This window comes from Cynocephalus volans, chromosome 6, assembly GCF_027409185.1.
Source record: "Cynocephalus volans isolate mCynVol1 chromosome 6, mCynVol1.pri, whole genome shotgun sequence".
NCBI classification, from domain to species: Eukaryota; Metazoa; Chordata; class Mammalia; order Dermoptera; family Cynocephalidae; genus Cynocephalus; species Cynocephalus volans.
Genome location: NC_084465.1, coordinates 27,838,771 through 27,859,341, shown reverse-complemented (window position 1 = coordinate 27,859,341; position 20,571 = coordinate 27,838,771). Strand labels below are relative to the sequence as shown.

The 20,571-nt window shown below is 52.7% G+C and overlaps 1 protein-coding gene across 1 annotated transcript in view; it reads left to right on the top strand.

Moving 5' to 3' along the window:
- SND1 (staphylococcal nuclease and tudor domain containing 1) overlaps positions 1 to 15,499 on the top strand; it is a 422,567-nt gene extending 407,068 nt beyond the window's left edge. The window contains exons 18-24 of the mRNA XM_063099206.1: positions 5,214 to 5,355; positions 8,943 to 9,066; positions 9,900 to 9,969; positions 11,090 to 11,203; positions 12,793 to 12,996; positions 14,735 to 14,779; positions 14,890 to 15,499. Coding sequence (XP_062955276.1) covers positions 5,214 to 5,355; positions 8,943 to 9,066; positions 9,900 to 9,969; positions 11,090 to 11,203; positions 12,793 to 12,996; positions 14,735 to 14,779; positions 14,890 to 14,955 — 765 coding nt within the window. The 3' untranslated portion in view covers positions 14,956 to 15,499. The remainder of the gene's footprint in view (positions 1 to 5,213; positions 5,356 to 8,942; positions 9,067 to 9,899; positions 9,970 to 11,089; positions 11,204 to 12,792; positions 12,997 to 14,734; positions 14,780 to 14,889) is intronic.
- Positions 15,500 to 20,571: the final 5,072 nt, after the last annotated feature.

Genomic DNA, 20,571 nt, shown 5'->3' with positions numbered 1-20,571 from the left:
CACCATCTTCCCAACCCAGAACACCTACCTACCCACTCAAGGCCTCTCTTTTTCCCCTAGGGACTGGGTCCATGGACTGCCCTCCTGGATCTCACTGTATCTTTTCTTCCTGTCCCCTTGTCATTAGGACAGGTGACTAGACCGTTTGGTGGTGGCAGGAGAAGTGGTCCTGTTGTAGCTGAAGTTCAAAGGAGACACACTCAGAAGGAGTTTTAAAGATTTATTCCGGCAGCCGGGACCACAGCAGCCAATTCGAGCTGCGGCCCGAGCCTGATTTACTTTCGGTTTTTATGCTTAGTTGGGCGCGATTGGATGATTGCCTGTTTTGCGTTTAGCCAGTGGAAGCAAGCCTTGTGTACATAAGCTAATTTTGCGGTTAGCACTTGGCAGGGACTTTTTAACCATCCTTCTCCCTCTCTATTATCCTTGAAATGGACCGAAATAGATGTTTTTACAAAATGGTGTTGCTTATGTTTAACCTTGAGCTGGCAACTAGTGACATCCTGTAAGGCGCACAGGATGTTTTGCAAGAGCAAGCATAGCTGGCTTACAGAAGCTAAAATATGCGAGTCATAGCAAGATATAAAACTTTTCATACAGACATAATTTTAAACAAGCTTTGGGTAAGCGCCTTTATCACACCTGGGTATAAAGGCAGGAAGTGTGGTTACTTGAGGAGGGGTCCTTCTTTTTCTTTAAAAGAAGACTTGCCTATTTTTTATTTATACAGAAAAGCTGGGAGCTAGCAGTCTGTGGTTTCTTGCTTACACAAGCACAAGCGTGTGACCATAGAGCTGTAGGGTACAGAAATATTCAGCACCTTGCATTGGAACAAGATGGGCTAATCATGTTACTTGTAACAGTCCAAAAAGCTAGGACAGGTCATAGGGACTGTCCGTGCCCTGGAGGAGATAGCCACCATGAGGCCTCAGAGGTTTCCACCCTCACTTGTTGCAGTTTCTGCTCACATTAAACCCTGTCTTCCAGAATGATGGGTAAGCAGGCAGCCTCAGCTCTATAGTAAAGGAGTCACATGGCCTCCTCTTGGATTTCCTGCTTGTGACAGCTGAACTTAAGACTGCCACCCCTGTGTCCTCTGCCTGCTGCAGGGAGATGGAGGCAAGGCAGCACTGGGGCTTCCTGATTAAAGGGCTGAACCCTCGCAGAAGAGCTAGCAGCTGGGGGTCAGTGTAGCAAGCACTGGAGTCTAAGGCCCAGATTCTGATGAAAGCCCCTGTCCTGCTTCCTGGCTACTCAGCAAGTGTGCCTAGAAGCTGCCTCTGCAGGTTGAACAATCTTTGGCCCTCTGAGAGTAGAGACCCCAGAAGGACCTCGGGTAGGACCAGGAGGAGAATCTTGCCTGAGATGGAGGGGTGGGTTCCTTGCCAGGCGCTGCACTGGGGATCGTTATTTGCTACACAATAGATTTGTCTGAAAGAGCCCGAGTCATCATTTTGCTGGTGCCACTTGATGACGCTGAGGAGTAATTACCAGTGATTGATGACTTATGCAGGCCACATGTTTTTATTCCAGTCCAATTAAAATGCAGCGCACAACACTCAGTTCTCAGGTCTGCCTGCCTCCTGGGTCCCTCTCCTGTAAATCCCTGTCCTCTTTGAGTATCCTGAAGAACATAGGCTGGCTTTCCTCCTCCTGGTGGGACTGGATCCCAGGAGCAGCATTGGCAGGGTATTGTAGCAGCCCTCAAAGCTGGCTGGACTCAAATGAGAGCTGGGAGACAGTAGCCTGAGTATCCAAGATGTACCCAACCTTGCCCACTTGTGACCCCCTGACAGCTGCCTTACCTGGCAAGAAGTCATGTTACTATCAGGATACATGAATGTTTGTGCCTGCTAGCTAGCCAAGGAGAGGTAATGCTCAGAGCTTCTGTGAGACCAGAAGCATGCAGAAGTCTTTTGGAATGGTGCTTATGTGGGCGTGCATTTGTGAGTGTGTCCGTTTGGGGGAACCTGACAATGCTGGCTTCTCAGCTTCGAGGACTTGGCTGCCTCCCTATGCCCTGCACACCCCTCCTCTGTGCAGAGGCTGGCAGGGCCCTCTCATTCCTCTGCAGGAGGCTAATGGAGGGGAACCCCCACTTCCCCCTCAGGGGTCCTGTGCAGACCCAAGGACCAAGGCAGGAGCCACAGATGGCAGGCACCTAGACTATCCACCCCCACCACTACACACACACACAGTTATGCCCAGCAGGGCCCTGGACAGGGCCAGATTGGCCATTGATTGGCTTTTATTGAGCTTGACTTCCTGCTGTGGGCTTAAAGGCCTCCGCCACCCTGGCCCCATGCCAGCCCCACCCTTAATAGCCTTGTGAGCAGCAATATTAAATAGGATTTAGAAAGGAAAGACTCCAGCCAGTGCATCCCCAGTCCACGTTCCCCATCTCCTGCCAGGAGAAGGACCTGGGGCTCCCCAGGGAGGAAGTATAGGGAAGAGGACTGGAGGAGAGACAGCCCTCTCTGAGAAACAGAGTTCCTTTGTCTGAGCAGCAGCTCTCCCTGTCACCCATTTGCATGCTTCTTGGCAACTTCAGGCACCAGCCACTTCGTGTGGAGACACCTCACTCTTCTCAATTCAGGTGGCAGTGTGCACCCCCCCACACCCCACAACTGCCAAGTGAGCTGAGGGACCTTGTTGCAGGACTGGCCCCAATGCTGGAGGACCAAGGGTCATCCCTGCGGCTTTTATGACCTCAGGATTGCTGCCTACCTGCGCCTGCCAGGGGAGGAAGCTCCATCCCCTCTCCCTAAGGAGGAAACCGTTGCTTGAGGCACTTTTACGTGAGGAGTCATTAGCAATTTCTGCCCTCACACTGTCAGTCTCTTCCCAATGTTTCAGCACAGCTGAGGACCACCTTCCCCCACAGCCAAGGGAAGCAGGTGGGCTTAGGATGGGAGCCGCTTAGGGACCACTTGGGAATGAGCTTGGGGACCTAAGTCTTTAACAAGCCAAGTGCTGGGAAGGGAAGAAGCTAGAAGGAAGAGCAAGGCAGGAAGAGGGAAGGACCCACTGCTGGTGTCTGAAGAGTACAGGGAGTACAGAGAGATTGAGGGATTGGAGGGGTGGGTGCTGGCAAAGAGAAGGGGGCAGTGGCAGACTCTGCAGTGTCGGGAAGGTGACTGGCGGGGAGGGTAGCAGGGCTCAGCTCCAGGTCCTTTAAGGTTGTGTTCTCAGTGGCAGTGCAAGGCCCATCAGTCTTAGCTGCAAGGGTCCAAGAGCAGCTGGGAGCCTAGACGTGGGTAGGATTGACTAGCAGAGTAGACTTTTCCCGGGGAACTTAGCCTCAGCCTCCTCAGGACATAGGCCTTGGAATTGGAAGCATGTGTGGCTGTCCCCAAACCCCTTTCACAGGGTAGTCTGCAAGCTAGAGACCCCCTTCCCCATATGGGTAGGTGAGCCCTTGAGGGATTAGGCCAAGAGTCTCTGATCTGATGAGAGGCAAGGCTGTGGGTTAAAGTCCTGCTGTTTGCCTCCCTCCTCTGGCCAGCCAGGGCTGGGGGTGTTGGGAGCAGCAGTGGGTGCAGAGGCCTCTGGGTGCTGGTCATAAGGGGAATGATAGTGATGATGGGGACAGGTGTTGGGATGGCTGGAGCCTGGAAAGTGAGAGGGGGTCAGGAGCTATTTGGGTTGGAGCCCAGCCCCAGACCAGGGGCCTACAGCGCAGCCTCAGAAGGCACTGCTCTCTGTAGGGTGGCAGAGCACTTGGGAGATGTATTGGCCATTCTCCAGCAGCCTCCCGTGGGCTCAGGAAGTCTTCACCCATTCCAGTTCTCAGGCCCTCGCCACCCCTTCTGGTGGAAGGACACACACTCATGCCACATTGAAGGCAGACATGTGGGCTCTGGGGGCAACCCAAGGTGGTTCCATAGTTCCAGCATTCCTGCCCTTCAGAGGCCACCCAGGCATCTGTATATCAGCTGAGAGGCACAATCTTAATGATTGTGTGGTCAAACTAACTCCCTAATTTTACCAGGGAAGCAGTGGAGACCCAGAGAAGATACGTAGCCTCACCAAAGTCAAGCAGCAAGTTAAGTGGCAGGAGGGACAAGAGGCCACATCTTCCCACTACAGCTTTTCCCGCTGTTCAGAGCTGCTTTTTTTTCTCCAGGATGCTCAGTCAATGCCAAAATGCCCCCAGAAAGGCTGTGGAGCCAGGCAGCCTGTGTTAGAATCCTAATTCCACTACTTCTAGCTGCAAGCCCGTGTATCTCAGTTTCCCCATTTATAAAGCAGGAATAATGTTAATACCTATTCAGAGGGTTTTTGTGAGGATTAAATGAATTAATATTTGTAGAACATTTAGAATGGTGCCTGGCACCTAGCAGGCATGTGTTTTGGGCTAATACTCGTATTATCCCCTGGTCCTGTGTGTGTGTGTCTGTGGGACCCTGTGTGAGGTCCAGTGCCCTGCACTCCCCGACCCTCTGCCCACTGCGCAGCTAGAAAGCCACCACCCTCCCTGCTGTGAGAGGCCTCCGTACTGGGATAATCTCCTGGCCGCAGGATTGGACTTGACGCACTGTCACGTCAAATCAGCTTCTGAGTCGCTGCAGCCTTGACAGCACAGGGCTTAGAAAAGGAAGGGAGAGAGGGAAGAGTGGAGAGGGGATGGCCCAGCTTCCAAGCTGAGGTCAGAGCAACCTGCTGGAGGTGAGGAGAAAAGGAAAGTTGCTGAGGAGGGCTGTCACGTGGAGTGCCTCAGGAGTGCCAGTGGCCCTGGAGTGCCTCCAGGAGGGCCTGGAGAGTTTAGAGAGACCCCTGCAGAGTGCCATGGGGAACCAGATACGAGAGCTGGTAGAGTGGGGGCCCAAAGCCAAGACAGACAATTTGAGCGGGTCCTCATACTCTGGTGTGCACGAGAATCGCCTGGGAGCCGGGCTTTGTTCTTGCTTTTCTTTCTCTGCAACCCTTATAACAGATTCTAGTTTGGTAGGCCTGGGTGGCACCTGGGGACCTGCAGTCTTAATAAGCTCCCTAGTTGCTTCTAGAAGCTTGCTAGAATTTGAGAACCACTGGAACAGAACTTCAGAGAGCCCACCCTTCCCCTCAGACACAGTGGACAGACTCCAGGGGCTCGGCCCAGTGTGATTCAAGTGCCCTGTGGTGTGACCCCACTTGCCCAAAGCTCCTTTCCCTATGTCCTTTTTGACTTAACTTCCCTGTCCCTTGCTCACTTCTGCTGACCAAACATGCAGGTCTGGACCCACTATGAGGAGCAGCCCGTGGAGGAGGTGACGCCTGTGCTGGAGGAGAAGGAGCGATCAGCCAGCTACAAGCCAGTGTTTGTGACCGAGATCACTGACGACCTGCACTTCTACGTGCAGGATGTGGAGACCGGTGAGTGCTCGGCACTGCTGGCTCACAGTCCTGCCAGGGCCAACCGCCTCGGGGCCCTCTCTTCAGTGCAAGGGAGGAGCACAGCCCAGGCAGTCCAAAGCCTTCCTAGAAGAGCTGACACTGTTGCCCACCCCACCTCCAGGCCCGTCACACTGCTCTCTGGGCACAAGGGTCATTTCATGAACCCACAAGTGAGTCTTGGAGTGGGCTTGGGCATGTAGGTGAGGCTGAGCAAGTCCTCTGAGGGTTAGTGAGGAAGCAGATTTTGTCAGGGTGGCGCTCTGGGACTCTTAGGTAATTGTTTTGCTCCCAGACACTCCTGACTAGGCTGGGCATGAGGATTTGTGGCCCCCAGAGTCTGTCAGGAAGCGACATCCAGATTGTCTGCATAGGGCCAGGAAGCACCAGGCAGGCATTGTTCAGCCCCTGTCCCTCAGTTTCCCTGGAAAGGCAGGAGCAGGGTGGGGGCAGGGTGCTTGGGCTTGTTTCTGCTGGGGTTTCTCCTTCTCTAGAGGTTAACAGAGCCCTGTGTGGTAGCTCGTTTCCATGGAAACAGGCATCACTCTAGGGGAAGTCATCCCATGCAGTCTTTCTGAAGGACCCTCTCCTCCCTCTGTCCTCAAGTGCTGTGTACTGTGGCCAGGGTCCCCTAGGCAGAGAGTTCAGGCTTCTGGAGGACAGAAGCCAGCAGAGATGGCTCTAGCAGCAGCTGGCCCAGCTTCCCACCTCCACCCCTGTGCCTGCTCTCCACCCTGCCCTCCCTCTTCGCATTACCACCCTGTGCAGGGAATCAGTTTAGTTGGGAGCAGAGGAAAAAGCTCTTACAGCCACCCTTAGGTCCAAGGAGCCAAATCCTGGGGACAGAGAGCACTGAAGGTGTGACTGGCACTCAAGGCAGAGGGGGCTGAAGTTGTCACTGGCACTCAAAGCAGCCCCACGATGGCAGGGCGTGGCCCTGCGCAACCTCCTCAGCCCCACCCCAGGCTCACTCCAGATTGCCAACAGCCTCATCTCAGCCTCTTCCCCTCTCATGATATTTCCTAGCAGCTGCTTTTGTAGCACTGTCATTTCACCAAGAAAAACTTGACCATTCCTGGCCCTGGACTGGCTGTGCCTGGGAAGGAAGAACACAGAGGAGGGGTAGAAGTGGAGCTGATGAGCCTTCAGGAGTAGGTTCTCTCAAGGTCAACTGTGATCCTGGTGAAAGCTGGACCAGCAGTTGCCTTGGAAGTGAACCCAGGAGATGCCCAGCCTCCAGGTCTGGGTGGGGTGACAGGGAAGGAGTCTTGTGATGGTGTTGTAGATAGGAATGAGAGCTGTTCATGAGCAGAGGAGCTCAAAGTACACCCTGCCCAGGGTACGCCGACTCCCAGGCAGGCTCTACCTGGCCATTGGGTCCTGCTGGGGAGGATCCTCCTTGAATGAGCTTGAGGGTACAAGTCTTCCCATGACTGCCCTGTACCCCATCTGGCTGTCTCTGGAGGTTCTGGGAAGCAAAGACACTGAAGTGAGTGGTGTCCAAGGCAGAAAACAAGGAAAGAAAGAGAACTGGAGAAACCATGTGTTCTTAGAATGTTGGAAGGGAAGGGAGTGGGGCGCTTCATGGCACGCCACCTGGGGAGTTGTAGTGGGCTCCGGAGAGGACCCTGCCCTCAGGTGGCTCTATAAAATCAATGCAAATAAACAGGATTCACAGCCTCCCTCTTCTGAAATCTTTCATCCCCTCTTGGGGATTATCCTCTCTCCCTGTCCCCTTTCTCTCAATTAAAGCCTGCTTTGGGGAAGTATCTGATGAAAACATTGCCGTTAACTGCAGATGACCAACCAGAAGGCTTTGCCTGTTTGCAGGAGGCAAAGTCTTGCTTCTGTTGCCTTGGAGCAAAAAAAATAAAGTAAAACAAAATGAAAGTAGATCAAGTTAGAGAGGAACCTGTCTGTGTAGGGGTTTCTTCTGGAATTGTAGTCTGTGAGCAAGGAGCACTTTCAAAGGAGAATTACCAAGGGTTTACCACTGGGTAGGGGAAGGGCAGGCTACCTTAAAGTCCCTGTTCTGAAACTGAATGCCGGGATAGCGGCCTGGGCAGCAGACTGAGAGTAGACACACACCCTTGTGTGAAGATGCGGAGTTCATTTTCACTACATTTGAATTGTTAAGCACCCTGCATGCATTAGGGATTCCACTAGGCCTTGTGCAAGTAAACAGAAACTTGAGTGACAGTCTGTGCCCTTAAGGAGCTCACAGAGTAGTGGCAAAAACATAAACACAGGCAAGGCGATTATAAGGCTGACTGTGGCAAGTGTAACAGCAGTGAACACATGCTAGGCCCCTGTTCCAGCTGCATTAGTGGTATGTCGCACTAAAGAGAGGGGAGTCCTGCACTAAGACCACACAGCCACCTTCCTCACTTCTGAGAGGGAAGGTGGCAAAAAAGGTCTGAGCTGAGCTAGAACCAGGGCCAGAAGCGACATAAAAAGAGAATCCACAGGGGACTGATGTCCAGAATTGTGGGGGTGAGGAAGACGCAGCAGGAAGGAGCTAGGGAGGGAAACTGAGACCTTGAGTTTAATCACAACAGGCAACAAAACAGCAGACAAGCAGCAGACAGTTGACCCGAGGCCAGAGTGAGGCAGAGAAGGGGTATCCCTCCCCCAGTCAAAAGAGGCACTCAGTTGCAGGATGGGGGAGTGGAACCCCGGCCAAGCAGCACTGGCCCTTGTGCTCAGCACATATCTTGCAGCATGACAAGGGTCCTAGTGACCAAGTTTGAATATACTGAGGCTATAGGCCATGCTCCCAGAATCCTTCCCCCACCTTTCATGTCTCTAGTTCTGAGGCCCTTTCCTTATCCAGGGTTGTATGGGGCCATCTTTCATCTCCACTTTTGCCCCCTGGGAGACATGGGACAGAGTGGCTCTTGTCAGTCACCACCTCAGTGGTAGGAGCTGGCCAGTTAGCTCAGTTGGTTAGAGCGCAGTCTTTTTTTTTTTTTTTAAAGATGACTGGTAAGGGGATCTTAACCCTTGACTTGGTGTTGTCAGCACCACGCTCTCCCAGGTGAGCTAACCAGCCATCCCTATATAGGGATCCAAACCTGTGGCTTTGGTGTTATCAGCACCACACTCTCCCAGGTGAGCCACAGGCCGGCCCCAGAGCGCAGTCTTCTAACACCATCTCTGTGGCCCAGGCCAGGAGCTGGCCCTTGGAGGAATGGCGTACAGGCTGGCCAGCTCTCACCCTGGAGGAGGCTCTTCAGCCTTAGTCTTACTCATGTCCACTCACCTTCTCTACCTCATCAAAGCCCAGGTGCGTTCCCAGGGGCTCTACAGGCCTGGCCAATAGATTGGAGAGCCAAGATCGGGAAGGCTGTGTGTGCCTGCAAGGCCCGAAGTGTCAGTGCTTTTGAAGATGGATGGTGTGAAATCTCTTTAGCAGGGACCAAAGAGGACTTCCCTGCGTGGGCTGGGGCAGAGCCAGTGCAGCGGTGCCCTCCAGAATTTCACATCCTGCTCACTCCCCAGGTCCACCCAGAGATGAGGCTCCAAAGAGCACGGTACCCACATCTCACTGCCCTCTTCCTCCCTGGCAGGCACCCAGCTAGAGAAGCTGATGGAGAACATGCGCAATGACATCGCCAGCCACCCCCCTGTAGAGGGCTCCTACGCCCCCCGCCGGGGAGAGTTCTGCATTGCCAAATTTGTAGACGGAGAGTGGTAAGCCACTTGGAACAGCAAAGAAGGAGTTTAAAGGGGGAGTGGGGGTAGCAGGGCTGGCCTTGGCACTGGCCTGCAAGGCTCCCAGCTAGATATCTGACTTAGCTGTCTAGTTTCCACTGGGTGGTTGTTGAGGGCCTCCGCCAGCTCTTCAGGGTTTCCCCTTCATTGCTCACAGCCCATCTGGGGCCTGTGCTTTGGTCTCTGGAGAACAGAAGTGGCTCCCCTTCCTCTCTTCAGGGGAAGTCTGAGGTAGGAGCCCTGGCTGGCTGGCTGGCTGGGGCTCTCCAACACACCCCTCACCTTACGCAGGGAGAATGATGTCACAGGGTGAGGTGGAGGCTGCTTCACCGTGAGCCCAGCCTAGCTGTCTGGGACATGAGCAGCAGCACTCAGGCCAAAAGAAGGTCACTTATTTGTGATCTACCAAGAGTAGGGCTCATGGTCTTCCCAGAGTGACGAAGTGACTTGGATGTGTTCCCTGCTGCGGCCTCCCAGACAGATCTGCCAGCTAATTACAGCTGCTGTTTAGTGTGCTGGGTTTAAACAGCAGACATCAATCTAGTCATTAGTCTTGTTGCTTTATGCCCCAAGGACACATTAATCTGCTCCACATGCTCCCTTCTCCCTCCTCTGCTCCCAGCTATGCTCTGACTCCATTAGGTGGTGGCCACAGCGCCCTGAGGCTGAGCCTCAGTGGAGTCTGGGAACTGCCCTCTGTGATACCCATGAACTCTGGGCAGGGAAATGCTGGCCCCTGCCATCAGTAAGGCTTCAGGGAGACCAGTCTCCTCAGGGCTGTCCCTTGAGCTACGCCCATGATGCCATTGCAGGTACCGCGCCCGAGTAGAGAAAGTTGAGTCTCCTGCCAAAGTACACGTCTTCTACATTGACTACGGCAATGTGAGTGTTGGGGACCAAAGATGGAGGGGGAGGCACGGGAGGGGCTGTCAAATCCAACTGATCTCTTGAAGGTGCCTCTGACCTTACTGACAGAATGATGAGCATTTGGGCATTTCTGCCTGTTCGTGTGACAGGCCAGGCCCCCTGAGTGAGCAGGTAAAACAGGTGTCTGTGGCCAGAGGCCTGTGAGCACCGAGAGGTTCCACGTCCAGGCCCAAAGGATGAGTGCCCAGCCACATCCACAGTTCCTTTCCTGCCTAACATCTCTGAAGACCACGCCCAGGGTTCTGTAGCATGAAGGCCCTTTGCCCCCACAGTTCCTGGTGTTCATGCCGAGCCAGGTGTTTGTTCCATCGGCTGATCGCTGGTGCATCCCAAAACCCAGGCTCTCTGGGAAAGGACAATCATAAGGCGACAGAGTGACTGGTGCCCTTGGGAGAAAAGCCTGTCAAGCTGGGCCTGGGAGTCTGTTGCCGTTCCCTGGGAGATTCCCTGCAGATGCAGCAGCAAGCAGGAAAGTTATAGTGCAGGACCGTGACGCTCCTGAGGTGTGGCTCTGGTTGTCTGCTTCCCTCCCTTATCCTCCTCAAGGACTAGGGCTGAGGAGCTGTCAGAGAGCCCAGAGCTGGGCTGTGTTCCCAGCTTATCACCTGGGAATACACAAAGGAAGAGGTCCTGCCAAGCTAGAGAAACCCCACACACCTGGGCCAGAACCACAGGCAGGCTTGGGGACTGCTGGGCCCCTCATCTTGGTGTGCACCCCTGGCCTATGGAAAAGTAGTCTGGGAACACATGTCACAGAGGAAGGAAGTGGAAACAGTATTGAAAGTCCAGTTCTCGCCATGATCATTTTAATGGGTGCCACCAGGTGTGCCAGCACCAGGCCTCGAGTGGAAGGGTGAGAGTCACAGCTCCCCATCTGTGCTGGCATCAGCAGGCATGTTCTCCCAAGGCTTCCCTGACTGGGAGACCCGTGCCCTTGGTGCAATGGAATTGAGTCTCAGAGTCAGCTGAGGAGGCCCAGAGTTAGAATCCCCAGAATGCTGGCACAGACAGTTGTCCTGTGAGAGCAAGGGGACATCAAGTGTGTGATGCTGGTGGAATGGTGTTTCCTCTGCAGAGAGAGATCCTGCCGTCCACCCGCCTGGGCACCCTGCCACCTGCCTTCAGCACTCGCGTGCTGCCAGCTCAAGCCACAGAGTATGCCTTCGCCTTCATCCAGGTGCCCCAAGATGTGAGTCAAGACATCTTTCTCCTTCCAAAGGGGACTGTCCATTGGCACTCAGCCACTGCTGCAGCTCTAACAGGCTGATGGGAGAAGATGGAAACTGATGAAATGGTCTGTTAGTAATGGGACTTACGCAATGGGCATGATTAACTTTGACCCTGGAGGTTATGGGAGGGTGCCACAGAGGAGATGACATTTGAGCATTTCAGCTTGTTCTTGAGAAACAGGTAGGCCTGGTGAAACAGGGTGCCTTTGGGCAGCAACTAGGCCACCACGGCTGGATCCTAGGGCCTTGTGAGCAGTAGCAGGAGGTGAGAAGCCTGGGTATCGTGGTCTTGTCTGTCTGCCCTGACGAGAAGTTTGTTCCTCCATACTGTAGGTGGGGCTGGATTAGCAGGGTTTTCAGCAGAAGTGTGTCAAATCTGGTTCTGAAAGTTTGTTCTGGTGGCATTGTGGATAGGGGGAGGTGGAAGTAGTGGTTGGAGAACGATTGTGACAGTCCAGGCTACAGACAATGATGGCCACACCAGGGCCATTGGAGTGGGGATGGGGAGAAAGGGACAGGTCTCAGAGACGTGACATCAGAAGGGTGGGGAGAAGGGAGAGGAGGAATCTAAGATGGCAGTGGACTTCCTATGTCTTCGTTGCTTTGGCCCAGGGGAACAAGAAGGAGCAAATTTGGGCTGTGGGACCTGCAGGGGGCTTCATAGTTTTCAGCTTGGAAGCAAGATAAGACCTAGGATAATGGACTTGAGTAGTTAAAACCATGGGAGTGAACACGACTGCCCAGAGTGAGTAGGGGGAGAGGCGATGGGGAGGAGAGAGCTTTGGGAAGTGCAGGCCATCTGAGGATGAGGAGCCCAGAGGCAGAAGGTGCAGCCAGAGAGGAGGAGAACCTGTGCTGTGTTGTAGATGCCCCTGGTTTCCAGAAGGGGAGAGCCAATGTGCAGTATCCAGCTCCCCTGGACCTCAGGCAGGCTGAGGCTTGCCCTTGGCTCTGTCTTCGAGGAGGTGCCTGGTGCTCTGCGAGAGCTGCGTGGTGCAGGGTGCTATGAAGCAAATGGAAGAGTGGGAGTTGGCAGTGTGGACTCTTCCCTGCCTGCTCACAGAGTTGCTGAGAGGAAGAGCAGAGGCAGCAGAGTTGGTGAGGGCAAGTTTCACAGAATGGGTCCAGGGGAAGTCTGAGAACAGAGAGGCGTGAGTGTGGAGAGAGCTTGAGGTGCCAGCAGGGACGGAAACAGGGCTGTGGTGGGTCACTGTGCTGAAGCAAGAGCCTGCGGCAGGTAGGAGATGCAAGGGGCCAGGGCAACAAGTGCAGGGTTAGTTTTGAGTGGGAAAAGGCCACTTTTCCTTGGGCAGGTGGGTGTATAAGGGTAGGGAAGAGTGGGTTTGAATGCAGATAGGCTTGGGGAGAGGGAAAGCAAGCAGGTACTTCATACCCAGGGCCTTTTTCCCTCATGAGGATCCAAAGGGGAGTGGGTTGCAGGCCCCTGCTGGGCAGACCTTGGAAGTCCACGGACAGGACTGAGGCCCTAAGTGGCTGCTCTTTAGCTTGCACTGACCACTCCACTAACCTGGATGTGTCCCTGCCCCAGGAGGATGCTCGCACAGACGCCGTGGACAGCGTGGTTCGGGACATCCAGAACACTCAGTGCCTGCTAAACGTGGAACACCTGAGCGCCGGCTGCCCCCACGTCACCCTGCAGTTTGCTGATTCCAAGGGCGACGTGGGGCTGGGCTTGGTGAAGGAGGGGCTGGTCATGGTGGAGGTGCGCAAGGAGAAACAGTTCCAGAAAGTGGTATGTGATGTAAAGAGAGGCCACCCGCATGGGAGCAGGCCCTCTGCATCTCCCCCCACCATCATCACAGATGAGGGGACTGGGGACTACACCAAGAGCCAGGGAGGGAGCAGGGAACCCACCATCCTGCTGCTCCTGCTGGGGAAAGATAATGGATTTGGGTTTGTTGGGGTTTAAAAACAAACAAACAAAAAAGCTAATTACGTCTCAAATTAATTGGCTGCGGGCTTGGCTGAGAATGCAGCTGCAAACTAGAGCGGAAAGTTTCCTTTTGCACATACCCCCAGGTGACAGGCTAGAGATCTTTGCCAGGGGTGGTGTGGAGAGGGTCAGCGCCTGTCTTGCTGTCTATCCAAGTCTTACTTCCATTTCTCTCATGTGCAAGTTCATAACCAACCCCTAGCACCCAGTGCCACCCAGAGCCAGAGCTGTCCAGGAGGCAGCACCAAACGGCCTAAAAGGACTCTGCCACAACACCCCTCCAGCCTGTTTAGAAGCCCGTAGGGCAGGGGTCCTGCCTCCACTGTATGAGATGGAGAAGTCACCCTTCTGAAGCCTGAGTCTCCCCACGCATGAAACAAGCAGAGTGCAGTGACCTTGCTGCTTCATGGGGTTGGTTACGACAATCGGAGGGGCTGACACCCAAAGACACCTTGCACTGTTCAGTTACTGATTCATAGGTTTGGGCACTGGGTACAAGGCAGCCTCCTCTACTCAGCTCCATTCATATCTGAGTCCCTCCCTGGCCTCTCACCAGAGAACCCTGAGCTGAGTCAGTGAACCCTCCAGAGGGTGGGCTGCCGGGATGCAGGCAGCAGGCAACATCCAGCTCCTCCTGCACTCCCTCACCTGCTCTTCTCTTTCAGTCTCTCTTCCTCTGGCCACTGCTTCCCCTTTCCCCAGCCCCACTTTTGCTTCTCTTCTCTCCCCCAATGCCTCAGGCCACATAATAATGTACTGGTAGTTTGTGGATCAGTGGCATTAGTCATGTCCGTGGCAACTCATTTGGAACAAGATGCCAGTGTGAAGTGTTGTTATGCCTCGAGAGAAGCCTGACCCCTCGTGCTCCTCTGGGAGACCCCCAGTTTCCTAAGATAGCTGCTAGGAGCTTAGCTTAATTTTCCCTGTATAATTGGAGATCTTAATGTTCCCCATATAAATCTACCCATAATGTCGCTAGTATCTGGAAAATTCCTTTTGCCCCAGTCCCTGAGATTAAACAGTAATATGTGTTCAGCAAATATTTATTGAGGGCCTACATATATCAACAAGAGATGACATCCCAGCTCTGTGGAGCTTATATTCAAGCATGAGGAGACAAATGATAAAAATGAATATAATAAGTAAATTAAATAGAAAGTTAGAAGATGATAAGTGCTATGGAAAATGAAAAAAACAGAAGTAAAGAGAGTCAAGAATGTGGGGGAGGGGTGGTTGTAATTTTCAGTGGGGTTACTTGAGGCCTCATTAAGATGATACTTCATCAAAGACTTCAAGCGGGTGGGATAGGTAACCAGGACAAGAATGTTCCATGCAGATGAAACAGCCAGTGCAAAGAGTCAAGGACACCAAGGAGATCAGAGGGATTGTGCATTTTGGATTTTACTCCAAGGGAACTGGGCTCCACTGGAGGGTTTTGAGCAAGGGGCTAATACCTAAGTGTTCCACAGGGTGGTTCTGGCTGCTCAGCTGAGAACATCCCTGTCTTGACCACTCCTTTCTTCTCTTGTCCCTCCAGATCACAGAATACCTGAACGCCCAGGAGTCAGCCAAGAGCGCCAGGGTGAGTTCTCTGCTTCAGGAGCCCCAAAGGGTGCTGAGTTCATGACCTTGGCCATCTGGGTTCCAGCATCCCCCCACACCTGAAGAACCGTTTTCTGCTTTCTCTCACAGCTGAACCTGTGGCGCTATGGAGACTTCCGAGCTGATGATGCAGATGAGTTTGGCTACGGCCGCTAAGGAGGAGTGGGGTCCGGCCCCAGCACTCCTCACACCAGCACCTTCTCCTCTGCCCGAGGATGTTTTCAACTCCAGATCCCAAAGAGGGGTGTAGACTGGGTCCAGCTTTGCTTCAGTGTATGGAAATATCATGTAGGGTGGCATCGGGGCTGGGGGTGGGCTGGGGGGACCCCAAGGATTTCTGGGAGCAGGCCGTTGTCCTTTGAGATGACAGCCACTGCTGTCCACAGTCTCTTGGAACTGATTTTATATTTTTATTTGGGGGGTGGTGGTTTTTTTTAAAAAAATTGTCCTCAAATCAGGAAGAAACATGAAAGACTTTGTCCTAGTGGAGGAAGTAATCCTAACACCCGAGGCCAACTGCCAGCTGTCACCTGCCTCTACTAGACCGCCCTTCTGCCCCAGCTTTCTGTCCAGCTGTTGATTATGTGATTTCTCTGATACGTCCACTCTCAGATGCCAGCGTGTCCACATCCGCCCGCTTGCCAGCCCGTTGTGTATTTAAAGCTTTCAAGGCCCAATAAAATAGTACATGCTGTCTGCAGCCCTTATTGTTCATGGTAGAGCCTAGAGCCTGGGGTCTCAGCAGCCCTAGCCAGGAGGTGTCCTCGGAACTTGAATGACCCCCCAAGGTTGTCTTCCAAATGCCTGATCATACCCCCTAAAAACAGCCAGCTGGGGGAAGCAAGGCAGCTCTTTAGAGTTCGAGCAACTTCTGGGCCTTGCTGGGCACCACTTGGCACCATGGCCATCCCACAGAAGGCTGGACATCTTCTCTTTTGACCCATTCTGCACCTTTGCCCTCAAGGACTTTACGGACTTAGAGCAGCTCAGCCAGCAGGACTCTTCACCCTCTGCGAATGTGCACATGGCAGGCAGGGAATTGCTGGGCCTGTCCTCTGGCAGGCCCTGCCAGAGCCCCAGCAATGATCCACAGGGGACTTGGCGGGAGGGAGAAGAGGTGATCTCCCTAATTCATGTTGTGGCTGGCACAGAGAGGCTTAAGAACAAGGGCTCCTTGTCCTTCACTAGTGAGTGGAGCTAGGAGGACAGGCTTCTCGGAGGGAGATCCAGACCCCAAGCGAGGAGAGGACTGTCTGTCTTCTCCAGTTCAACTCTTGTTTGTGTCTGACTTGACGAGCTGTCCCCAAAGGCCCTCAAGGTAGAGCTGGCCCCAGAGCTCAGAATTCCCAGGCTACTTCTAGCCCACAAGGGAGGAGAGAGAGACTCACAGAGCAGCCACTGTGGTGTGCAGTGAGGAGCCTGTTATATACAGGGTGTGGCAGGGGGAGGAAGTAGGGGAGTGTGTGATGGGGACATCCCCGTGCCCAGCATCCACAGTGTCCAGCCCCTTGTTCTTCCCCCATGGCATCATCTGTGTGGTCCTGCCCCGCCCAAGCACATACTCTGGTCAAATCTGGTGGCACGTCTCGGGCAGCCGGACATTCTGATCTGGGGTGCTGTTTAAAGCTGCCATATAAAATTGGTCCTTTGATTTTGGGGGTGGGGGGAGTTAGTGGCGGTAGTAGGGCCTGGCCAAACACACACTTATTCTGGCCCAGATTCACATGAGGTTCTGCCCAGGACTTCTGTCTTTAGGCAAAAAGAGGTGTTTCTTGTGCTCAGGGTGCACTAGTTAAGGGGAGAGGCAAGAGTGAGAAGAACCACAGAGGAGCAATGGGGAGAAATGCTGAGTCAGTTCAGCTCCAAAATCCACTACACTTCCCTTCCTCCTCCTGAGGACTCATGGTTTCTGTCTCCAGCGCTTCTGAGTTGGTCAGAGCAGATGCTTATGCTCCTTGATTCAGACCCCTTATGGTCCAGTGTCCTATGACTATGTGCAGACCCTGGGGGCCCAGGAAATCAGCAGGAGTGTGCATGATGACTTGGTGTGAATCTCTGCTCTATCTTCCTGTCCTCCCCCTAGCAGGCAAGCACCCTCTCACCATGGTCTCATTTTATTTTTATCTGTGGAGAAAAGAATGCCCATCTCACCCATTTCTCCACCTCCCAGGTAATCCCAGAGGGGCCAAGAGGTATGGTGGTGTGTATTCACGGTGAACACAATCGGCAGAGGGGCAAGATGCCAGCCCACTCTTTTGTAAAAGGGCCTGAAATCATCTCACTGTCTTAACAGTTGCCTTGGTTACATATGCGCCCAAGGATAAACCCTCCTTAGTTTTCCAGTTGAAATTATGCCTGAGCCTTCCCACCTCTTATTTTCTTTCTCTTCCAAGGCTGTTTTAGACAAAGGTCAGAGTGGTCACCAGGCAGGAAGGTGCTCCTGCTGCTTGTCTGGTTTTGGCCCCAGCTTGGTCATCTCTCTCTACCAAGTGTTGAATTCCCATGGTTTGTTCTGGGGAGGCTGGAACCAGGGTGCAGAATTGAAGGAGGCACTCACAGGAGCGTGCTTGTGCATTGGCATGTTCTGTTTCCACCCACAGTTGTCCAGTTGGCACCAGCATTTGCACAAGTAGTACAAGAAAAGCTCTCCACAGGTTCCTCTCCTCCCCGTGAGTTATGAAACTTGCTTCTTGGCCTCAGGATCATAGGTTCTGCTTCCCCATCCACCTTCCCAGTTGAACAACAAAATCTAATCTCATGAGCACTTATTATCTATCCATCCAGCCAGCATCCACCAAACAGGGATTAGGATCCAGATAGCACCAAGCACAGTGTTGGGTCCAGTGAGTGCCGAGGCCATCTCACGCTAGGTGTGGAGGAGGCAGCTGATGTCGTAACATCTATAATAAACCACAGCAGTGGGCAATGCCCCAGGACTTCAAGAGGCCCTGGCCCAGGTGGCCGGGAGCCTTTCCAGAGGAAGGGGGAAGAGTTGGGGCTAACGGATGGCAGGAAAGCCTTGCTTATCTCTGGCAGGCTTGGGGAGTTTCCTGGTCTCTCAGGGTGGATGCCGCAGGGCCTAGGGTTTGGGAGATCCACCAGGGAAGTGTTGGTGTCTGAGACTCCTCCCCAGTGTCTCTCTTCTCCCTCCTCCCTGCTAGTGTGCAGGACCAGCAGAGAAGGCAGTGGTGGGGGAAAGGGTTCTCGTGGCTGCCTCGGCTTTATTTATTGGTTTGATTATTTCTACATCCCATGGAGAGTCAGTAGACCCCTTTTCTTGCATTAGCCCATGTTGGGAAGCTTTAGGGAGGGGCTGGAGAGCTGGTGCCTCAAGAGTGGTTGTTGATGTCCTAATTACAAGAGGATGCTAATTTAATTTGAACCTAATTACAGTGCACTACCCTGGGTGGCATGTGTTTTAATAATTAACGTCCTTCAGATGTGTAGGAATATAATAATATTTACACTAGGTTGGCCAGCAGCCTGGGGAGGCGGGCTGGGGGCCCATACACCACCCTCTCCCCAGACAGCTTGGCTGCTAGCAGGTGGGGAAGATGGCACATGAGTCTTGGTTGGCAAGTACCTTGTCGTCTTTCCCAGGGAACATGCTTGGGCCTCATTTCCAGCCCCTCCCTTGACCCACAGGCCGCTTTGCTCCATGGGGCACCAGGCTGGAATTCAAAAATGCAACAAGACGGTCAGGATGAGGGCTTAAGTCTCCAGCCTAGCTCCTCCCCTCCTCCACAGCCACTCCATGCCATGCGGGCAAGGGCCCTGTTTGTGGCTTCCCCAGCCTGCCTGGTCCCTTCCCAGGGAAGGCCTTGTTTGGGAGGAAGGAAGGAGAGCTCCTTGGTTTTTCTCCTTTCCTTTTTTTGGCAGGTAGCATTTGTAAGGAAATAGACATTCAGAAAAGTGCACGAATTATAAGGGTACAGCTTAAGTTTTCACAAAGTGAATATACCCATGTAAACACCATGCACACCAAAAAATAGAAGCTCACCAGTCCCTCTCATGAGCTGCCTCCCTGGCCACTATCACCCCCAAAGGGAGTCCCTCTCTTGATTTCTATCCCAATAGATGAGTTTTGCCTGGTTTTTTTGTGGTTTTGTATTTGCTTTTGTTTTTGAGTTTTGCTTCATTATAAATTTTAAATAAGTGGACTCTTACAGTACGTACTCTTATGTGCCTGACTTCTTTCACTCAGCATGTCTTTGAGATTCATCCATGTAGTAACATTGGTTTTATTTTGTGCATTCTCACTTCTGTATGTTCTATTGAATGAAGGCACTACTCCTTGATGGTTATAAAGAGCCCAGAGGTGGGCTGGCCAGTTAGCTCAGTTAGTTAGAGCATGATGGTATAGCACCAAGGTCAAGGGTTTGGATCCCTGTACTGGCCAGCAGCCAAAAATAAAGTCAGACATTCAGCAGTCTGCTAGAGGTGGAGCTATGCCAGTCACTGAAGGAGAAATCTACCCATCCTAATTATGCAGCTGGGGGGGGGGGGCAAGAGGTTATAAGAAGGGGTAGCAAGATGGCAGGGTAGTTCCACCCCCAACAAACCCAGAATAGTGTGGTTGCTAATGTGACTCCCATGTCCAGCCTTTCAGAGATTCCAGAGATGGGGAAAGGGGCCTATCAGCAAGTCTAGAAGCCAAGCGGAAGAACCAAGGGCTTAAGAGATGGGCTGAGGAAACTTCAGTGTCTCTACCAACAAGTCTCACCAGGCAAGTGCTTCTTTAAGTGTGGTTGACAGGTCACCTACATCAGAATCACCTGGGGTGCTGTTAAACTGCAGTTTCCCAAAATAGTGCTGGAACTTTGTTGAGAGTGAGGGTGGGGTCAGCGAAGTAAATCCTCTTCTATCATAGCAGGAATGCAGTGGGTGAAGTTTGAAGTTGATACAACAAGAACTAGCTTATAATTTAGCAATAAGACGGAAACAAGTGGAAGATCAAAAACAGATGATTAAAAGTGGTTGCCTGTAGATAGCACCACCAGGGGTGGGTAGCACTGCTTTTTATTAACTCCCGGTGTAATTATGGAATTTTTAACCATATGTGGGCATTTCTGATGGCTTTTTTATTTTTAATCATGATTTCATTTTTTATTCACTATCATGTAAATATGCATGTATCTAAGTCCCACTCCAGACCTACTACCTCAGTTCCTCTGGGCAGGGCCTGAGAATCTGTCCTTTAACAAGCTTCCTAGGTGATTCTGAGGAGTTCTCAAGTTCAAGAATTAACTATCACTGTCCAAACTCATTTTACAATATGAGAAAGGAGACAAAGTGACCTGCCCAAGGTCACCCAGCTTATTAATGGCAGGACCAGGAATAGAAAACAGGTCTCTTGGCCCCAAGCCTGTGATTTTTCTCTACATCATGCTTCACCTTGGTGGGTGTCTGTCTCAGTGGGCCCAGTCCTCAGGGACCTGCATGGTGAGCTGGGGTCCTGTTTCAGCTGCAGAAGGCTAGAGTGCCCTTGGTGTGAGTGCAGAGGAGGTGACTTCCTGCTGCAGGCCCAGAGCCCTCAAGCAGGCAGAATACTTCTAACCACAGCGTGTTTATAGTGCCCTCAATGTGTGCAGAGCCATTGCAGGAACTGGCACATGCAAGAAATTGGCTGCTCCTGCTGCCCTGCTAGCAGCAACATCTTCGTTTCTCTCAGAATGGGGATGATTCTGCCCTGAGCCATGGAGAGCCCCTTGAACATTCAGGCATTTAGCATTTACTGAACTACTACTTCTGTGCTGTTCTATGGCCTGGGGA